Raw genomic sequence first — 14,741 nt, 5'->3', positions numbered from 1 at the left:
AATGTATATAGGGGACAGATCAGTGTGGCAGTAAGTCTCAAACCTTTAATGGTTGAGTGTTTGGCCATGTGCTTTTGATCTGTTTTGCCCTGTAGTCACTGCCAGTTTCGAAGCCTTTGTTAAGGCCTCTATAAGTGCAAGTGATATAAAACACCAAATATTCATTGATATGCTGTAACACAGGCTTTCCCAAACTCAGTCATGGGCCCCCACCTGGGTGCACATTGTAGTTTTTTTAACAATACAATTTAACAATAAAGTACTGTATTGCTGTATATTTGATTGTAGAATTCTGTAAATTATGGTGCATTGTGGAAACATTTTGTAGGATAAATATTTTGAGGCATGCCTTGTAAGTTGCTATTTGTTGCACCCATTAGTGAGAATGCTGTAGCAATTTAACTGATATGTGGTAGTCTTGCCTTAACAATTTAATGTATATAGGGAACAGTGGGTCTTAAACCTTTAATGGTTAAATATTAGGCCATGTCCTTTCCATCTGTTTTGCCCTGTAATCACGGTGAGTTTGGAAGCCTTTGTTTAGGTCTCTAGAAGTGCAAGTGATATAAAACACCACCTATTCATAAATATGCTGTAATATACAAATACCTAGCAGCCAACCTGCTTGCACTAATTTACATTTACATCATTTAGCAGACGCTCTTATCCAGAGTGACTTACAAATTGGTGCATTCAACGTATGATGACTTACAAATTGGTGCATTCAACTTATGATAGCCAGTGGGACAACCAATTTTTCTCTTTTTTTATGGGGGGGGGGGTAGAAGGATTACTTTTATACTATTCCAGGTATTCCTTAAAGAGGTAGGGTTTCAAGTGTCTCCGGAAGGTGGTCAGTGACTCCGCTGTCCTGGCGTCGTGGGGGAGCTTGTTCCACCATTGGGGTGCCAGAGCAGCGAATAGCTTTGACTGGGCTGAGCGGGAACTGTGCTTCCGTAGAGGTAGGGGGGCTAGCAGGCCAGAGGTGGATGAACGTAGTGCCCTCGTTTGGGTGTAGGGTCTGATCAGAGCCTGAAGGTAAGGATGTGCCGTTCCCCTCACAGCTCCGTAGGCAAGCACCATGGTCTTGTAGTAGATGCGAGCCTCAAATGGAAGCCAGTGGAGTGTGCAGAGGAGCGGGGTGACATGAGAGAACTTAGGAAGGTTGAACACCAGATGGGCTGCAGCGTTCTGGATAAGTTATAGGGGTTTAATGGCACAGGCATGGAGCCCAGCCAACAACGAGTTGCAGTAATCCAGACGGGAGATGACAAGTGCCTGGATTAGGACCTGTACCGCTTTCTGTGTAAGGTAGGGTCGTACTCTGCGAATGTTGTAGAGCATGAACCTGCAGGATTGGGTCACCGCTTTGATATTAGCAGAGAACGACAGGGTGTTGTCCAGGGTCACGCCAAGGTTCTTTGCACTCTGGGAGGAGGACACAATGGAGTTGTCAACCGTGATGGCGAGATCATGGAGCGGGCAGTCCTTCCCCGGGATTTACCATAAATACTAACATGATTACAGTAGCATCCACTTTCTTACAGTTTAGTAGGCTAATTTTACAGTATTGTACTTTGCATTGCTCTGCAATGAATATTACAATGTATCCTTAACTACAACAACATTCCCAGTAACGGTTACAGAAACGTTTTACTTGCTATGACTGTGATATGTTTTTTTTCTTTTCTTCAATCAACCTTAGATGAATGTATTGACTGTAAGTCGCTTTGGACAAGCGCATCTGCTAAATTACCAAAATGTAAATGTAAAAAATGTACATTTGCAAAGCACATTGCTGGGTATTCTTCTAATGAGCTCCGCCCTCAAACTATTTGTATTTTGATCAAATTTGGCCTTGTTTGGGGGTGGAGGTCACTAGAGTAATACCCAGCAGTGTGCTTTGCAAGCGTTCATTTTTACAATTATACATTTACATTTTACAAAACATTAAGAACACCTTCCTAATATTGAGTTGCACCCACTCAGTGTATGTATTTGTATTACAAAATACGTGTATTCTAATTAAACTGTTACAAAATAGGCTACATGAATTGTAGTTGGGGACAGGCAAAATACAAATTACAACATAGGTATTGAAATACCTACAGAATATAAAATACTGCCCGTGTTGGCACTAGCTACCTACACTAAATCTGAAACAGTTTACTAACCACTGTGCTTCCGGTAATGTACTGTAAATTCTAGAAATACAGCATGTTCCTGTAGTCAGGTGTTCCAGTAATATGCTGTACATTAGTGTTACAGTAAAGGTCCTGTAAATCTACAGTAATTTACTGGCTTCTGTGCTGATAGTAATTGACAGTCAAATGTTATATCCTGGAGGCTGAAAGTCAATCCAGGTCACCTGGGACATATTCCGCTGTTTAACTCCTCAAAACTGAAATATCTGCTATGAAGAAGACTTCCTAAGCACATTTTAAGTTAGTAATGAAAAGCATTCCACTTCCCTAAGGACATTGATTTGATGGAATGATGGACGCTTTTCTTCCTTTAATAAAAATGTAGAATTTTCTGTTGACAGTATGAAAATGGTTTTATTGTGTCAAAATTATGTATATAGACTACTCATTTTGAACAGTACATATTTATTGGAACATAAAGCTACTGAAGTACTGGAAATGTTCTTTAGCCATACAGGCATTTGCTGATGATGCAAGTCAAGCGCTCTGTCCAGCATAATTTGTATGGCATTGAAATACATCTTTATCTTTATGTTAAAGATCACTGGTGCTTTTCCCTTGCACGAAAGGAGGATTGTTCTTAATACCACTGGGGATTGAGTGTGCCAAGCATCCTTGTGGTTTTTCATAGTAACACTATGTAAGAATTCACTAAGGTATAAATATTGTAAACATCATTACAGAATTGGATTTGCTCATTATTTTGTCTAAACTAGCACAATATATTTGTATCACACAATCTGTTTGCCATCATAATGGACTTTGCTTAGATGCATATTGATTCAGTTTATACTGTAAGCCATCATAACTAACACAAACAACATTATAATTGTTTGTTTATATACCTTATCATTTCATATATTATATACAGTGCCTTCAGAAAGTATTCATACCCCTTGACATATTCCACATTTTGTTGTGTTACAACCTGAATTCAAAATTGATTAAATATATATTTTTTCTCATCCATCTACACACAATACCCGATGATCACAAAGTGAAAACATGTTTACATAAGTATTTACACCCTTGAGTCAATACATGTTAGATTCTTACAGTGCATTTGGAAAGTATTCAGACCCCTTGAATATTTCAACATTTTGTTGAAATATAACATTTACATAAGTATTCAGACCCTTCACTCAATACTTTGTTGAAGCGCCTTAGGCAGCGATTGCAGCCTCGAGTCTTCTTGGGTATGACACTACAAGCTTGACACACCTGTATTTGGGGAGTTTCTCCCATTCTTCTCTGCAGATCCTCTCAAGCTCTGTCAGGTTGGATGGGAAGCACTTTAGCGAGGAGGCCTTCCTAATTGACCTGGCCCAGGTATCCTGGATGGATATAGATCTCATTCCGTCAGTAGAGGATGCCTGGTTGTTCCTTAAAAGTAATTTCCTCTCAATCTTAAATAAACATGCCCCATTCAAAAAATACAGAACTAAGAACCGATATAGCCCCTGGTTCTCCTCAGACTTGACTGCCCTTGACCAGCACAAAAACATCCTGTGGCGTACAGCATTAGCATCAAATAGCCCCCCGCGATATGCAACTTTTCAGGAAGTTAGGAACCAATATACACAAGCAGTCAGGAAAGCAAAGGCTAACTTTTTCAAACAGAAATTTGCATCCTGTAGCACTAACTCCAAAAAGTTTTGGGACACTGTAAAGTCCATGGAGAATAAGAGCACTTCCTCCCAGCTGCCCACTGCACTGAGGCTAGGAAACACTATCACCACCGATAAATCTACAATAATCGAGAATTTCAACAAGCATTTTGCTACAGCTGGCCATGCTTTCCATCTGGCTACCACTAACCCGGCCACCAACTCTGCACCCTCTGCTGCAACTTGCCCATGCCCCCCCGCTTCTCCTTCACACAAATTCAGACAGCTGATGTTTTGAAAGCGCTGCAAAATCTGGACCCCCTACAAATCAGCTGGGCTAGACAATCTGGACCCTTTCTTCCTAAAACTAGCCGCCGAAATTGTCGCAACCCCCTATTACTAGTCTGTTCAACCTCTCTTTCATAACGTCTGAGATCCCCAGAGATTGGAAAAGCTGCCGCGGTCATCCCCCTCTTCAAAGGGGGTGACACTCTAGATCCAAACTGCTAGCAGACCTATATCCATCCTGCCCTGCCTTTCGAAAGTATTCGAAAGCCAAGTTAATAAACAGATCATCGACCATTTCGAATACCACCGTACCTTCTCCGCAATGCAATCCGGTTTCCGAGCTGGTCACGGGTGCACTTCAGCCACGCTCAAGGTCCTAAACGATATTATAACCCGCGATTGATAATAGACAGTACTGTGCAGCCGTCTTCATCGACCTGGCCAAGGCTTTCGACTCTGTCAACCACCGCATTCTTATTGGCAGACTAAATAGCCTTGGTTTCTCAAATGACTGCCTCGCCTGGTTCACCAACTACTTCTCAGATAGAGTTCAGTGTGTCAAATCGGAGGGCCTGTTGTCTGGACCTATGGCAGTCTCTATGGGGGTGCCACAGGGTTCAATTCTTGGGCCGACACTTTTCTCCGTGTATATCAATGATGTCGCTCTTGCTGCTGGTGACTCTCAGATCCACCTCTACGCAGACGACACCATTTTGTATACATCTGGCCCTTCATTGGACACTGTGTTAACAAACCTCCAAACGAGCTTCAATGCCATACAACAATCCTTCAGTAGCCTTCAACTGCTCTTAAACACTAGTAAAACTAAATGCATGCTTTTCAATCGAACGCTGCTAGCACCCGCCCACCCGACTAGAATCACCACTCTCGACGGGTCTGACCTAGAGTATGTGGACAACTACAAATATCTAGGTGTCTGGTTAGACTGTAAACTCAACTTCCAGACTCACATAAAGAATCTCCAATCCAAAGTTAAATCTAGAATCGGCTTCCTATTTCGCAACAAAGCCTCCTTCACTCATGCTGCCAAACATGCCCTCGTAAAACTGACTATCCTACCGATCCTTGACTTCGGCGATGTCATTTATAAAATAGCCTCCAACACTCTACTCAGCAAATTGGATGTAGTCTATCACAGTGCCATCCGTTTTGTCTCCAAAGCCCCATACACTACCCACCACTGTGACCTGTACGCTCTTGTTGGCTGGTCCTCACTACATGTTCGTCGTCAAACCCACTGGCTCCAGGCCATCTATAAATCACTGCTAGGCAAATCCCCGCCTTATCTTAGCTCATTGGTCACCATAGCAGCACCCACCCGTAGTCTGCGCTCCAGCAGGTATATCTCACTGGTCATTCCCAAAGCCAACACCTCCTTTGGCCGCCATTCCTTCCAGTTCTCTGCTGCCAATGACTGGAACGAATTGCAAAAATCTCTGAAGCTGGAGACTCTTATCTCCCTCAATAACTTTAAGCATCAGTTGTCAGAGCACCTTACCGATCACTGCACCTGTACACAGCCCATCTGAAATTAGCCCACCCAACTACCTCATCCCTATATTGCTATTTAATTTGCTCTTTTGCACCCCAGTATCTCTATTTGCACATAATCTCTTGCACATCTAGCATTCCAGTGTTAATACTATTGTAATTATTCTGCACTATAGCCTATTTATTGCCTTACCTCCATAACTTGCTACATTTGCACACACTGTATATATATTTTCTGTTGTATTTCTGACTTTATGTTTTTTTTTTACCCCATATGTAACTCTGTGTTGTTTTTGTTGCACTACTTTGCTTTGTCTTGGCCAGGTCGCAGTTGTAAATGAGAACCTGTTCTCAACTGGCTTACCTGGTTAAATAAAGGTGAAATAAAAAAAAAAAAAAAAAAAAAAATTGCTGCACAGCTGTTTTCAGGTCTTTCCAGAGATCTTAGATCGGGTTCAAGTCCGGGCTCTGGCTGGGCCACTCAAGGACATTCAGAGACTTGTCCCGAAGCCACTCCTGCGTTGTCTTGGCTGTGTGCTTAGTGTCGTTGTCCTGTTGGAAGGTTAACCTTCTACCCAGTCTGAGGTCCTGAGCGCTCTGGAGCAGGTTTTCATCAAGGATCTCTCTGTACTTTGCTCCGTTCGTCTTTCCCTCAATCCTGACTAGTCTCCCAGTCCCTGCCGATGAAAAACATCCCCACAGCACGATGCTGCCACAACCATGCTTCACCATAGGGGTGGTGCCAGGTTTCCTCCAGACGTGACACTTGGCAGTCAGGCCAAAGAGTTCAATCTTGGTTTCATCAGACCAGAGAATCTTGTTTCTCATGGTCTGAGAGTCTTTAGGTGCCTTTTGGCAAACTCCAAGCGGGCTGTCATGTGCCTTTTACTGAGGAATGGCTTCCGTCTGGCCACTCTACCATAAAGGCTTGATTGGTTGAGTGCTGCAGAGATGGTTGTCCTTCTGGAAGGTTCTCCCATCTCCACAGAGGAACTCAGGAACTCCCAGACCAAGGCACTTCTCCCCCGATTGCTCAGTTTGGCCGGGCGGCCAGCTCTAGGAAGATTCTCGGTGGTTCCAAACTTCTTCCATTTAAGAATGATGAAGGCCACTGTGTTGTTGGGGACCTTCAATGTTGCAGACATTTTTTGGTACCCTTCCCCAGATCTGTGCCTCGACACAATCTTGTCTCGGAGCTCTATGGACAATACCTTCGACCTCATGGCTTGGTTGTTGCTCTGACATGCGCTGTCCACTGTGGGACCTTATATAGACAGGTGTGTGCCTTTCCAAATCATGTCCAATCAATTGAATTTACCACAAGTGGACTCCAATCAAGTTGTAGAAACATCTCAAGGATGATCAATGGAAACAGGATGCACCTGAGCTCAATTTCGAGTCTCATAGCAAAGGGTCTGAATACTTATGTAAATAAGGTATTTCTGTTTTTTATTTTTAATACATTAGCAAACATTTCTAAAAACAAGTTTTATCTTTGTCATTATGGGGTATTGTGTGTAGATTGCTGAGGATTTTTATTTATTTAATCAATTTTAGAATAAGGCTGTAACGTAACAAAATGTGGAAAAAGACAAGGGGTCTGAATACTTTCCGAAGGCACTGTGTATACTCAGTGGCAGAGATTATATGGGATTATAATGATGATAGAACTACGTGAGTTTGTATTTTGAATTTCGTGGTCGCACATAGAGATTCACCCCAAACAAAACACTTTGTATTCAAGACAAATAGTGAATTGCTTTGCAACATTTTTAGCAGTGCCTTATTGCAAACAGGATGCATGTTTTGGAATATTTGTATTCTGTACAGGCTTCCTTCTTTTCACTCTGTCAATTAGGTTAGTATTGTGGAGTACCTACAATGTTGTTGATCCATCCTCAGTTTTCACAGCCATTCAACTCTGTAACTGTTTTATAGTCACCATTGGCCTTCTGGTGAAATCCCTGAGCGGTTTCCTTCCTCTCTGGCAACTGAGTTAGGAAGGACGCCTGTATCTTTGTAGTGACTGGGTGTATTGATACACCATCCAAAGTGTAATTAATAACTTCACCATGCTCAAAGGGATATTCAATGTCTGCTTTTATTTTATTTTTACCCATCTACCAATAGGTGCATTGGAAAACCTCCCTTGTCTTAGTGGTGGAATATGTGTTTGAAATTCACTGCTTGACAGACGGACCTTACAGATAATTGTATGTGTGGGGTACAGAAATGAGGTAGTCATTCAAAAATCATGTTAAACACTATTATTGCACACCAGTGGAGGCTCCTCAGAGGAGGAAGGGGAGGACCATTCTCTTCAGTGAATTTAATAAAAATAAAAATAGTGAAACATTTAAAAAGTTATCATTTTTAGATAAAACTATCGTAAATATATTCACGTCACCAAATAATTGATTAAAACACACTATTTTGCAATGAAGGTCTACAGTAGCCTCAACAGCACTCTATAGGGTAGCACCATGGTGTAGCCGGAGGACAGGTAGTTTCTGTCCTCCTCTGGGTACATTGACTTCCAATACAAAACCTAGGAGGCTCATGGTTCTCACCCCCTTCCATAGACTTACACAGTCATTTTGACAACTTCCGGAGGACATCCTCCAACCTATCAGAGCTCTTGCAGCATGAACTCACATGTTAAACACCCAATCAAATTATCAGAGAATGAATATCGTACTGAAACCATAACCTGCAGCTAGCTAGAACTGCAGTGCATAAAATGTGGTGAGTAGTTGACTCAAAGACAGAGAAGACAATAGCTGAACAGTTTTGAACAAATTACAATTCTTCAAAAATGAAGGAGAAGCAAGAGAGAGAGAGAGAGAGAGAGAGAGAGAGAGAGAGCTAGCTATATTTCGTTGTATTTTTTTTCACTTTCACTTAGCTAGTGAATGCAGCTTGTTAGTTTAGCTTTTGGATTTATTAATTTATTGCCACCGGGGTCCGCCGATGTAACTGCTAAACTGCTTGCTGACTGTACACTGTACTGCATGATTGTAGCGGGTTTACTAATGCATTAGTTCTAGTAGCTATGTTGACTATGACTTTAGCTAATATGGTGACAACGATGTAGGCTGTGTGTAGTGATTAACCTCATCACAGACAGCTGAGGTGTTGTGCACTGTACTGCATGATTGTAGCGGGTTTACTAATGCATTAGTTCTAGTAGCTATGTTGACTATGACTTTAGCTAATATGGTGACATTTACCAATAGGGGTCCTTCTTTGCGAGGCATTGGAAAACCTCCCTGGTCTTTGTGGATAAAATCTGTTTGAAATTCACTGCTCGACTGAGGGACCTTACAGATAATTGTATGTGTGGGGTACAGAGATGAGTTAGTCATAAAAAAATCATTTTAAACACTATTATTGCACACAGAGTGAGTCCATGCAACTTATTAAGTGGACTGTGCAGGCCAGTGGTACAAAATCTAAATGTAATACATTTTACATTCAGGCTGTAACACAACAAAATGTGGAAAAAGTCAAGGGGTGTGAATACTCTGAAAGCACTATATATATGGGTTAATGGGAAAGTCAATCCCAGTGGGTAAAGTTTAGTCATGCTAAACAATCTCATTAACATTTATGCACATACTGTATCTCTCATTGTTTTAATATTGTGTTTATTCATAAAACAAACACCAATGTTTTCACAAATGTTCATACAATAAGAAAATCAATATATACACATAGCCTACATCTTCACAATATAATCAAATAAGAAAATATACATAAGCTGTTTTCATTATGCATCAAGTTGCTTCTCTTTTCATACATGAAATGTCCATATGGCCAATACATTTTACAGTGTTTTCCAATTGTCTAGTTTGACCAGTATCTGTACAATCTAGTGAATAATACAGTATCTATAAATAACCAATTGTATATTTACTTGGCAGGTTGTTTAAAAAATGGTGGCAACTTCAGATATGGTTGCCACTGTAGTAATATCTTGGTTGTACTCCTGAATTTCAGCAAGTCCGGCAGCAGATTGTCTCTTTTGATGGGCAAAGTAAGAAGGGAGTGTACCTGTGTGATGAGAGAACGTCTGCATGGTGTTTCTTGCTTTGGGAATGCTGGTGTTGTAGCCGGAGTCTTTCCAGGAGTGGGAATAGGCATGGGGATTGTTGTAGACTGGTGCTTGGGAAAAGCCAATTGTGTATGCATTGTCTAGTGGGGCCTGGAAGCTTTGGGTTGGTATTACACAATAAGTGCCTTGACAATCCACAGCGAGGGTGTTAGCGGCATGGAATGAACCTGAAATAGAACACACACACGCATACAGAATTACTTTCCAAGGAGTAAAGAATGATATTCGTTGTTGCTGCGCTATCTAGCCAGATGGGTTCTACACTGGTGGTGGAAGGGGTGAGTTATCCCCACACAATGTAATCCGCTGCAGTTTGAGTGCTATAAAGTGCTATAAAAATGCCACTGTTATCTTCATCATTCTGCTACGAGGAACTCTAAAATCTCAGTATGAAATTGTGATGGTAGTAAACTCACTTTTGGCCCAGGGCTGGAAGGTGCTGAGGTTCCTCTTGCCTCCATCCCCACTGATGTCAGAGTCACTGTCATTGAAGTCACTGTCTCCCTTGCCACTGTCCTTTACGCTCTGCTGGTCAATGCCACTGCGAATAGAATCAAACATTAGCCACTGCACCGCTGTATCTGATTATTGATGTGTGCTTTTCCCCCCTCTTATGAAACCTGCCACCACCCGCCCCCTCTCTCCGGACAACAACTGCAATCACATGTACAGATATAGGATCTTAATTTGAGCCAGTTTAATACAGCAGGAAAATTATCCTGCAACAACAGAAAATGTGAATTATAATGTGGATTATAATTAATGACTTGACGATGATCCAACTTGGATCGAAACGTTGTCTGTTTTGTCCGTCTGGTTTAATCACCATGGGAGCTTACCAGAGTTGCGGACATTCTTTTTTCTTTGATACGTTCTTCTGTCCTGCACCTGATAAGTTGGATGTGCATATTTGTCTATTTTTTAAATGATAATTAATGGATGTTTTTTGTAGGGGTTGATATATTTTTTGTTAGAGCAAGTCAAGTCTGACATTTTAAAGTGGAAATTACACACTTTAGAAGCCTTTTTAAACCTTGAATACACAATAAGTTTGCATGTACTGTTGTGCAGGAAAATTCTAAGCAACAAAAGAGTGATTCAATTAAAATCCTACATCTGCAGTATGCATATGGGATGTTAAGTAACTTCCAGTGACTGGTTATGTAAATGTTTTCTCATGGAAAATAATAATTGTGATAAAAGAGCACATCATGCCAAGTATGAGGAATGTGGTGGTATTCTTACCTCATTTGCAGGCAGTATTTGTCCCCTTGCCACATAGATGTTGGTAGGAAAGGCTTGGGAGGCAGGAACATCTAAAGAGCAAACACAAGAGAACAGGATGGGAATTAATTTCAGCTACTTGGATCAGGAGTAGTGCTACACTTGAATGTGTACAGTTGTACAGTATTTAAACACTATTGAAATTGAATGAAATATTTCACTCACCTGTGACTCCAAATCTCCATTTTTCTCCTCATACAGGCTGGACTCATCAAGAGATGAAGAGGTCCTTTCATTGAGGAAACCTCTTGGTCCACCGTACATGTTGGGTTCTGCAGAGTTGAGCCTGGGATGACGCCTGGAGTCAAACAGGCCATGAGACACGTCTCTCTTGGAGTCTTGATCCTTCCCTCCTCGATTCAGCTTGCATGTGATAACAACAATCACTATGGTAATCAGCAGCAGAGCACAACCTCCGCCGAGCATTATGATAACTACTACTGAAACATCCAAGCCTGCGTCTTCCTCATCACTTGACCGTAATACAATGACAACTTGGTCGTCTGAGAGCTGCGAATCTGTGACAACAAAGCAAATGGTGGCACTGCTGGAGAGGGGGGATCTCCCATTGTCGCTCACTGCAATTTTGATTTCCAAAACATCTCCAATAGCAGAGGCCAGCCCCTGTTTTAGAGCTATTTCTCCAGTGTCTTTATTGATTGAAAATAGCTTAGAGTCACCTTGTACAATTCTGTAGCTGAGCTCACCATTCATGCCCTCATCCTCATCCTGACCCTTGACCCGTAGGGCCAGGTACCCCAGTGGTGCATTGACAGGAAGAGGAACTTCTGCAGAGTCATTCAGCATAACAGGAAAGGTGAAACAGGGATAGTTGTCATTCTGATCAACCACTTTGATTCTGATCATGGATGTGCTTGACAGCTGAGGTGAGCCCTTGTCGTCAGCCTGGATGGTTAATTCAATCTGTTGGAGGGTTTCAAAATCGAAAGATCTCAGACTATACAATGACCCTGACATTGGGTCTATAGACACATAAGTCGAAATGGAGGCCTCCCCCACTACATCTGAATCAATTAGTTTGTATGAAACTTTGGCATTTTTACCCATATCAAGGTCACGTGCTACAACAGTAGTTATATATGACCCAGGGATATTATTTTCCAGGACAGAAACTTCATAAATTGATTTACTGAAGAGGGGGGCGTTGTCGTTCTCGTCGGTCACTCTGATGGTATACTGCTTCACCGTTTTGAAAGGTGGTGTTCCGAGGTCTTCAGCCACTACAGTGAGGTTATACTCTGGGATCTTCTCTCTATCTAAAGTGCTGGTTGTTACAATCATAAAAGTGTCCCCGTAGGCCTGCTGCAGCTTGAAATGATCGTGGCCGTGTAGGCTACTGCGCACGTAACCGTTCGAGCCAGAGTCACTGTCCGAGGTGCTGATCAGCGCCACAAAACTTTCCTCCGCTGCGGCCTCGGTGATGTAAGCTACACCATCACTAGTCGATGTCATTGGCTTGATGGTGATTTCTGGTGCGTTATCATTTACATCTACAACATCAACAACAACTTTGCAGGTCGATGGAATAGAATTTGTGCCCAAATCGGATGCTTTAATGTACAATTCATAGGACCTCTTCTTCTCATAATCAACCAATGTTTTTAAAGTTACAGCACCGGAAATTCGGTCTATATTAAAAATGCACATTGTTTCAGATGATGTGTCCTCTACAAATCCATACACTACTTCGCCATTGATGCCAGCATCTGGGTCAAACGCATGCACTTTCAGTACTTGGTAACCTATGGGTGAATCCTCATAAAGTTCAACTTTCAGTGAGTTGTGCTCAAACGTTGGGCTGTTGTCATTAAAATCCAGCACTTTGATATGAACAGTCATTGATCCGGACCTGGGTGGCTCTCCCCCATCTGTTGCCGTCACTTCAATTGTGTAGGAATCTTCAGCCTCTCTGTCCAGTGCTTTCACAAGCACAAGTTCAGCATACTTCACTTCATCCTCCCTGCTGCGCACATCAACTATGAAATTGCTGGAGGGAGAGATATGGTAACGTTGGATGTAGTTATTGCCGACATCATGGTCAACAGCGATGTCCAACGGGAATCGTGAGTCCACCTGAACATTCTCGGATATCTCAAGGGTCGTCTCGTTGTGGAGGAACTGGGGTGAGTTATCATTGATGTCCTTTACCTCGATCTCCACGTGAATCAGCTGAAACTTTTCTTTGGAGAAGGCAACTATGTCGAAGGTGACAAAACACCGCGGGGACCTTGGGCAGAGATGCTCTCGGTCAATCATTTCCCCAACTGTTAAAAGTCCATCGATCTCCCTCATTTGAATCACAGACGAATTGGTCTCCTGCATGAAGCGGAAAGATGTTTCAGGGTTCTCTGCTGGGTCTATCTTTAAATCCTGAGACAGATTTCCAATCTCTGACCCGGGCGCATCCTCTTCATAAGTGTAATACCTCGTAGTTGTAGACTGAACCGAGTAGAACAGAACAGCAAGCACCACGCACTCTCCAACTCTTCGAATCCCGCAGAATCCCATTTTAAAGGTCAATGAAGATGACGAAATAAAACTTCATAAAGAAAACGAGCTGGAAGTAAACTTGTTGTGATGTTGAGCTCGCTTGCCACGACCAACTGGATTAGATACAGTCCAAAGACAGCATTGACATATAAGCTTTGATTTATGCAAATTAGTTGTCTAACCGACCAATGGCATTCAACTGGCCAGCCAAATGGGGCATGTTTGGTTTCCGGCTTGTGCCAATTACTGCAGCCCCTCTCATTGACTGTGTGCAAACAGTCTTTTTAAATACAATGGTAATGGCATTTGATAATGATAAGGAAAACTGCCTTACAGTGAAGTATGTATATTGTCACTGCTTCAATAGACTATTAATCCAGTTGGACTTTTTCTATCTGAATAAATAACTTTCATTCACAGGTTATTTGAGACTGATGTGTTGGTCTGTTTATGAATACAGAAAAACAATAATCACCAACACTGTATAACAGAAATATATGTACCATGCATTCACTATAAATACTGTGAATACTTTATTAACCATGTATTAACCACCCAATAATATTATGGCATTTAAGTACTTTTCTGTTGTGAATTAACAAACCATGAACAAATTGTAAGTCACCAATTGTAATACTTACAGTGAGGGAAAAAAGTATTTGATCCCCTGCTGATTGTGTACGTTTGCCCACTGACAAAGACATGATCAGTCTATAATTTTAATGGTAGGTTTATTTGAACAGTGAGACACAGAATAACAACAAAAAAATCCAGAAAGACGCATGTCAAAAATGTTATCAATTGATTTGCATTTTAATGACAGAAATAAGTATTTGACCCCTCTTCAAAACATGACTTAGTACTTGGTGGCAAAACCCTTTTATAAATGCACAATTTCCGCATATGTAGACACTTGTACGGTGCTGGAGATTAGTTCATATGAGGTTAAAAAGTGGTGGAATTGCCCTTTAAACAACTTTGAAATACCCTTTGCTTAACCTTGTGTGCAGGCTTAGACTACATTTTGGTCAACATGCAAGGGTCAAATGGTTACACTAGCCAACAACAGTTGTTGGGGTGTAGCCTACTAGTACTACACGAATGTGTGTGTCCCTACCAGATTTAAGTTTGACACAAAAGAACATGTGTACTATTCAACTAGCTTTTGACAAACATATGGATGATTAGTGTGTGTTGATTAAAAATACAGTGTTAGGCTTC

The 14,741-nt window shown here is 41.6% G+C and overlaps 1 protein-coding gene across 1 annotated transcript; it reads right to left on the bottom strand.

Annotated features, from left to right (window-relative positions):
- Positions 1-9,143: 9,143 nt before the first annotated feature.
- Positions 9,144-13,620, bottom strand: LOC121553009 (protocadherin-8-like). Its single transcript, XM_041866094.2, has 4 exons — positions 11,175-13,620; positions 10,971-11,041; positions 10,142-10,266; positions 9,144-9,892 (listed from the first exon to the last, which is right to left on the bottom strand). Exons 1-4 carry the CDS (start codon positions 13,536-13,538, stop codon positions 9,540-9,542), a joined length of 2,913 nt encoding a protein of 970 aa, XP_041722028.1. The 5' UTR covers positions 13,539-13,620; the 3' UTR covers positions 9,144-9,539.
- Positions 13,621-14,741: the final 1,121 nt, after the last annotated feature.

This window comes from Coregonus clupeaformis, chromosome 4 (genome assembly GCF_020615455.1).
Source record: "Coregonus clupeaformis isolate EN_2021a chromosome 4, ASM2061545v1, whole genome shotgun sequence".
NCBI classification, from domain to species: domain Eukaryota; kingdom Metazoa; phylum Chordata; class Actinopteri; order Salmoniformes; family Salmonidae; genus Coregonus; species Coregonus clupeaformis.
The sequence above is the reverse complement of the archived record's forward strand: the minus strand, read 5'-3'. Positions and strand labels throughout refer to the sequence as shown.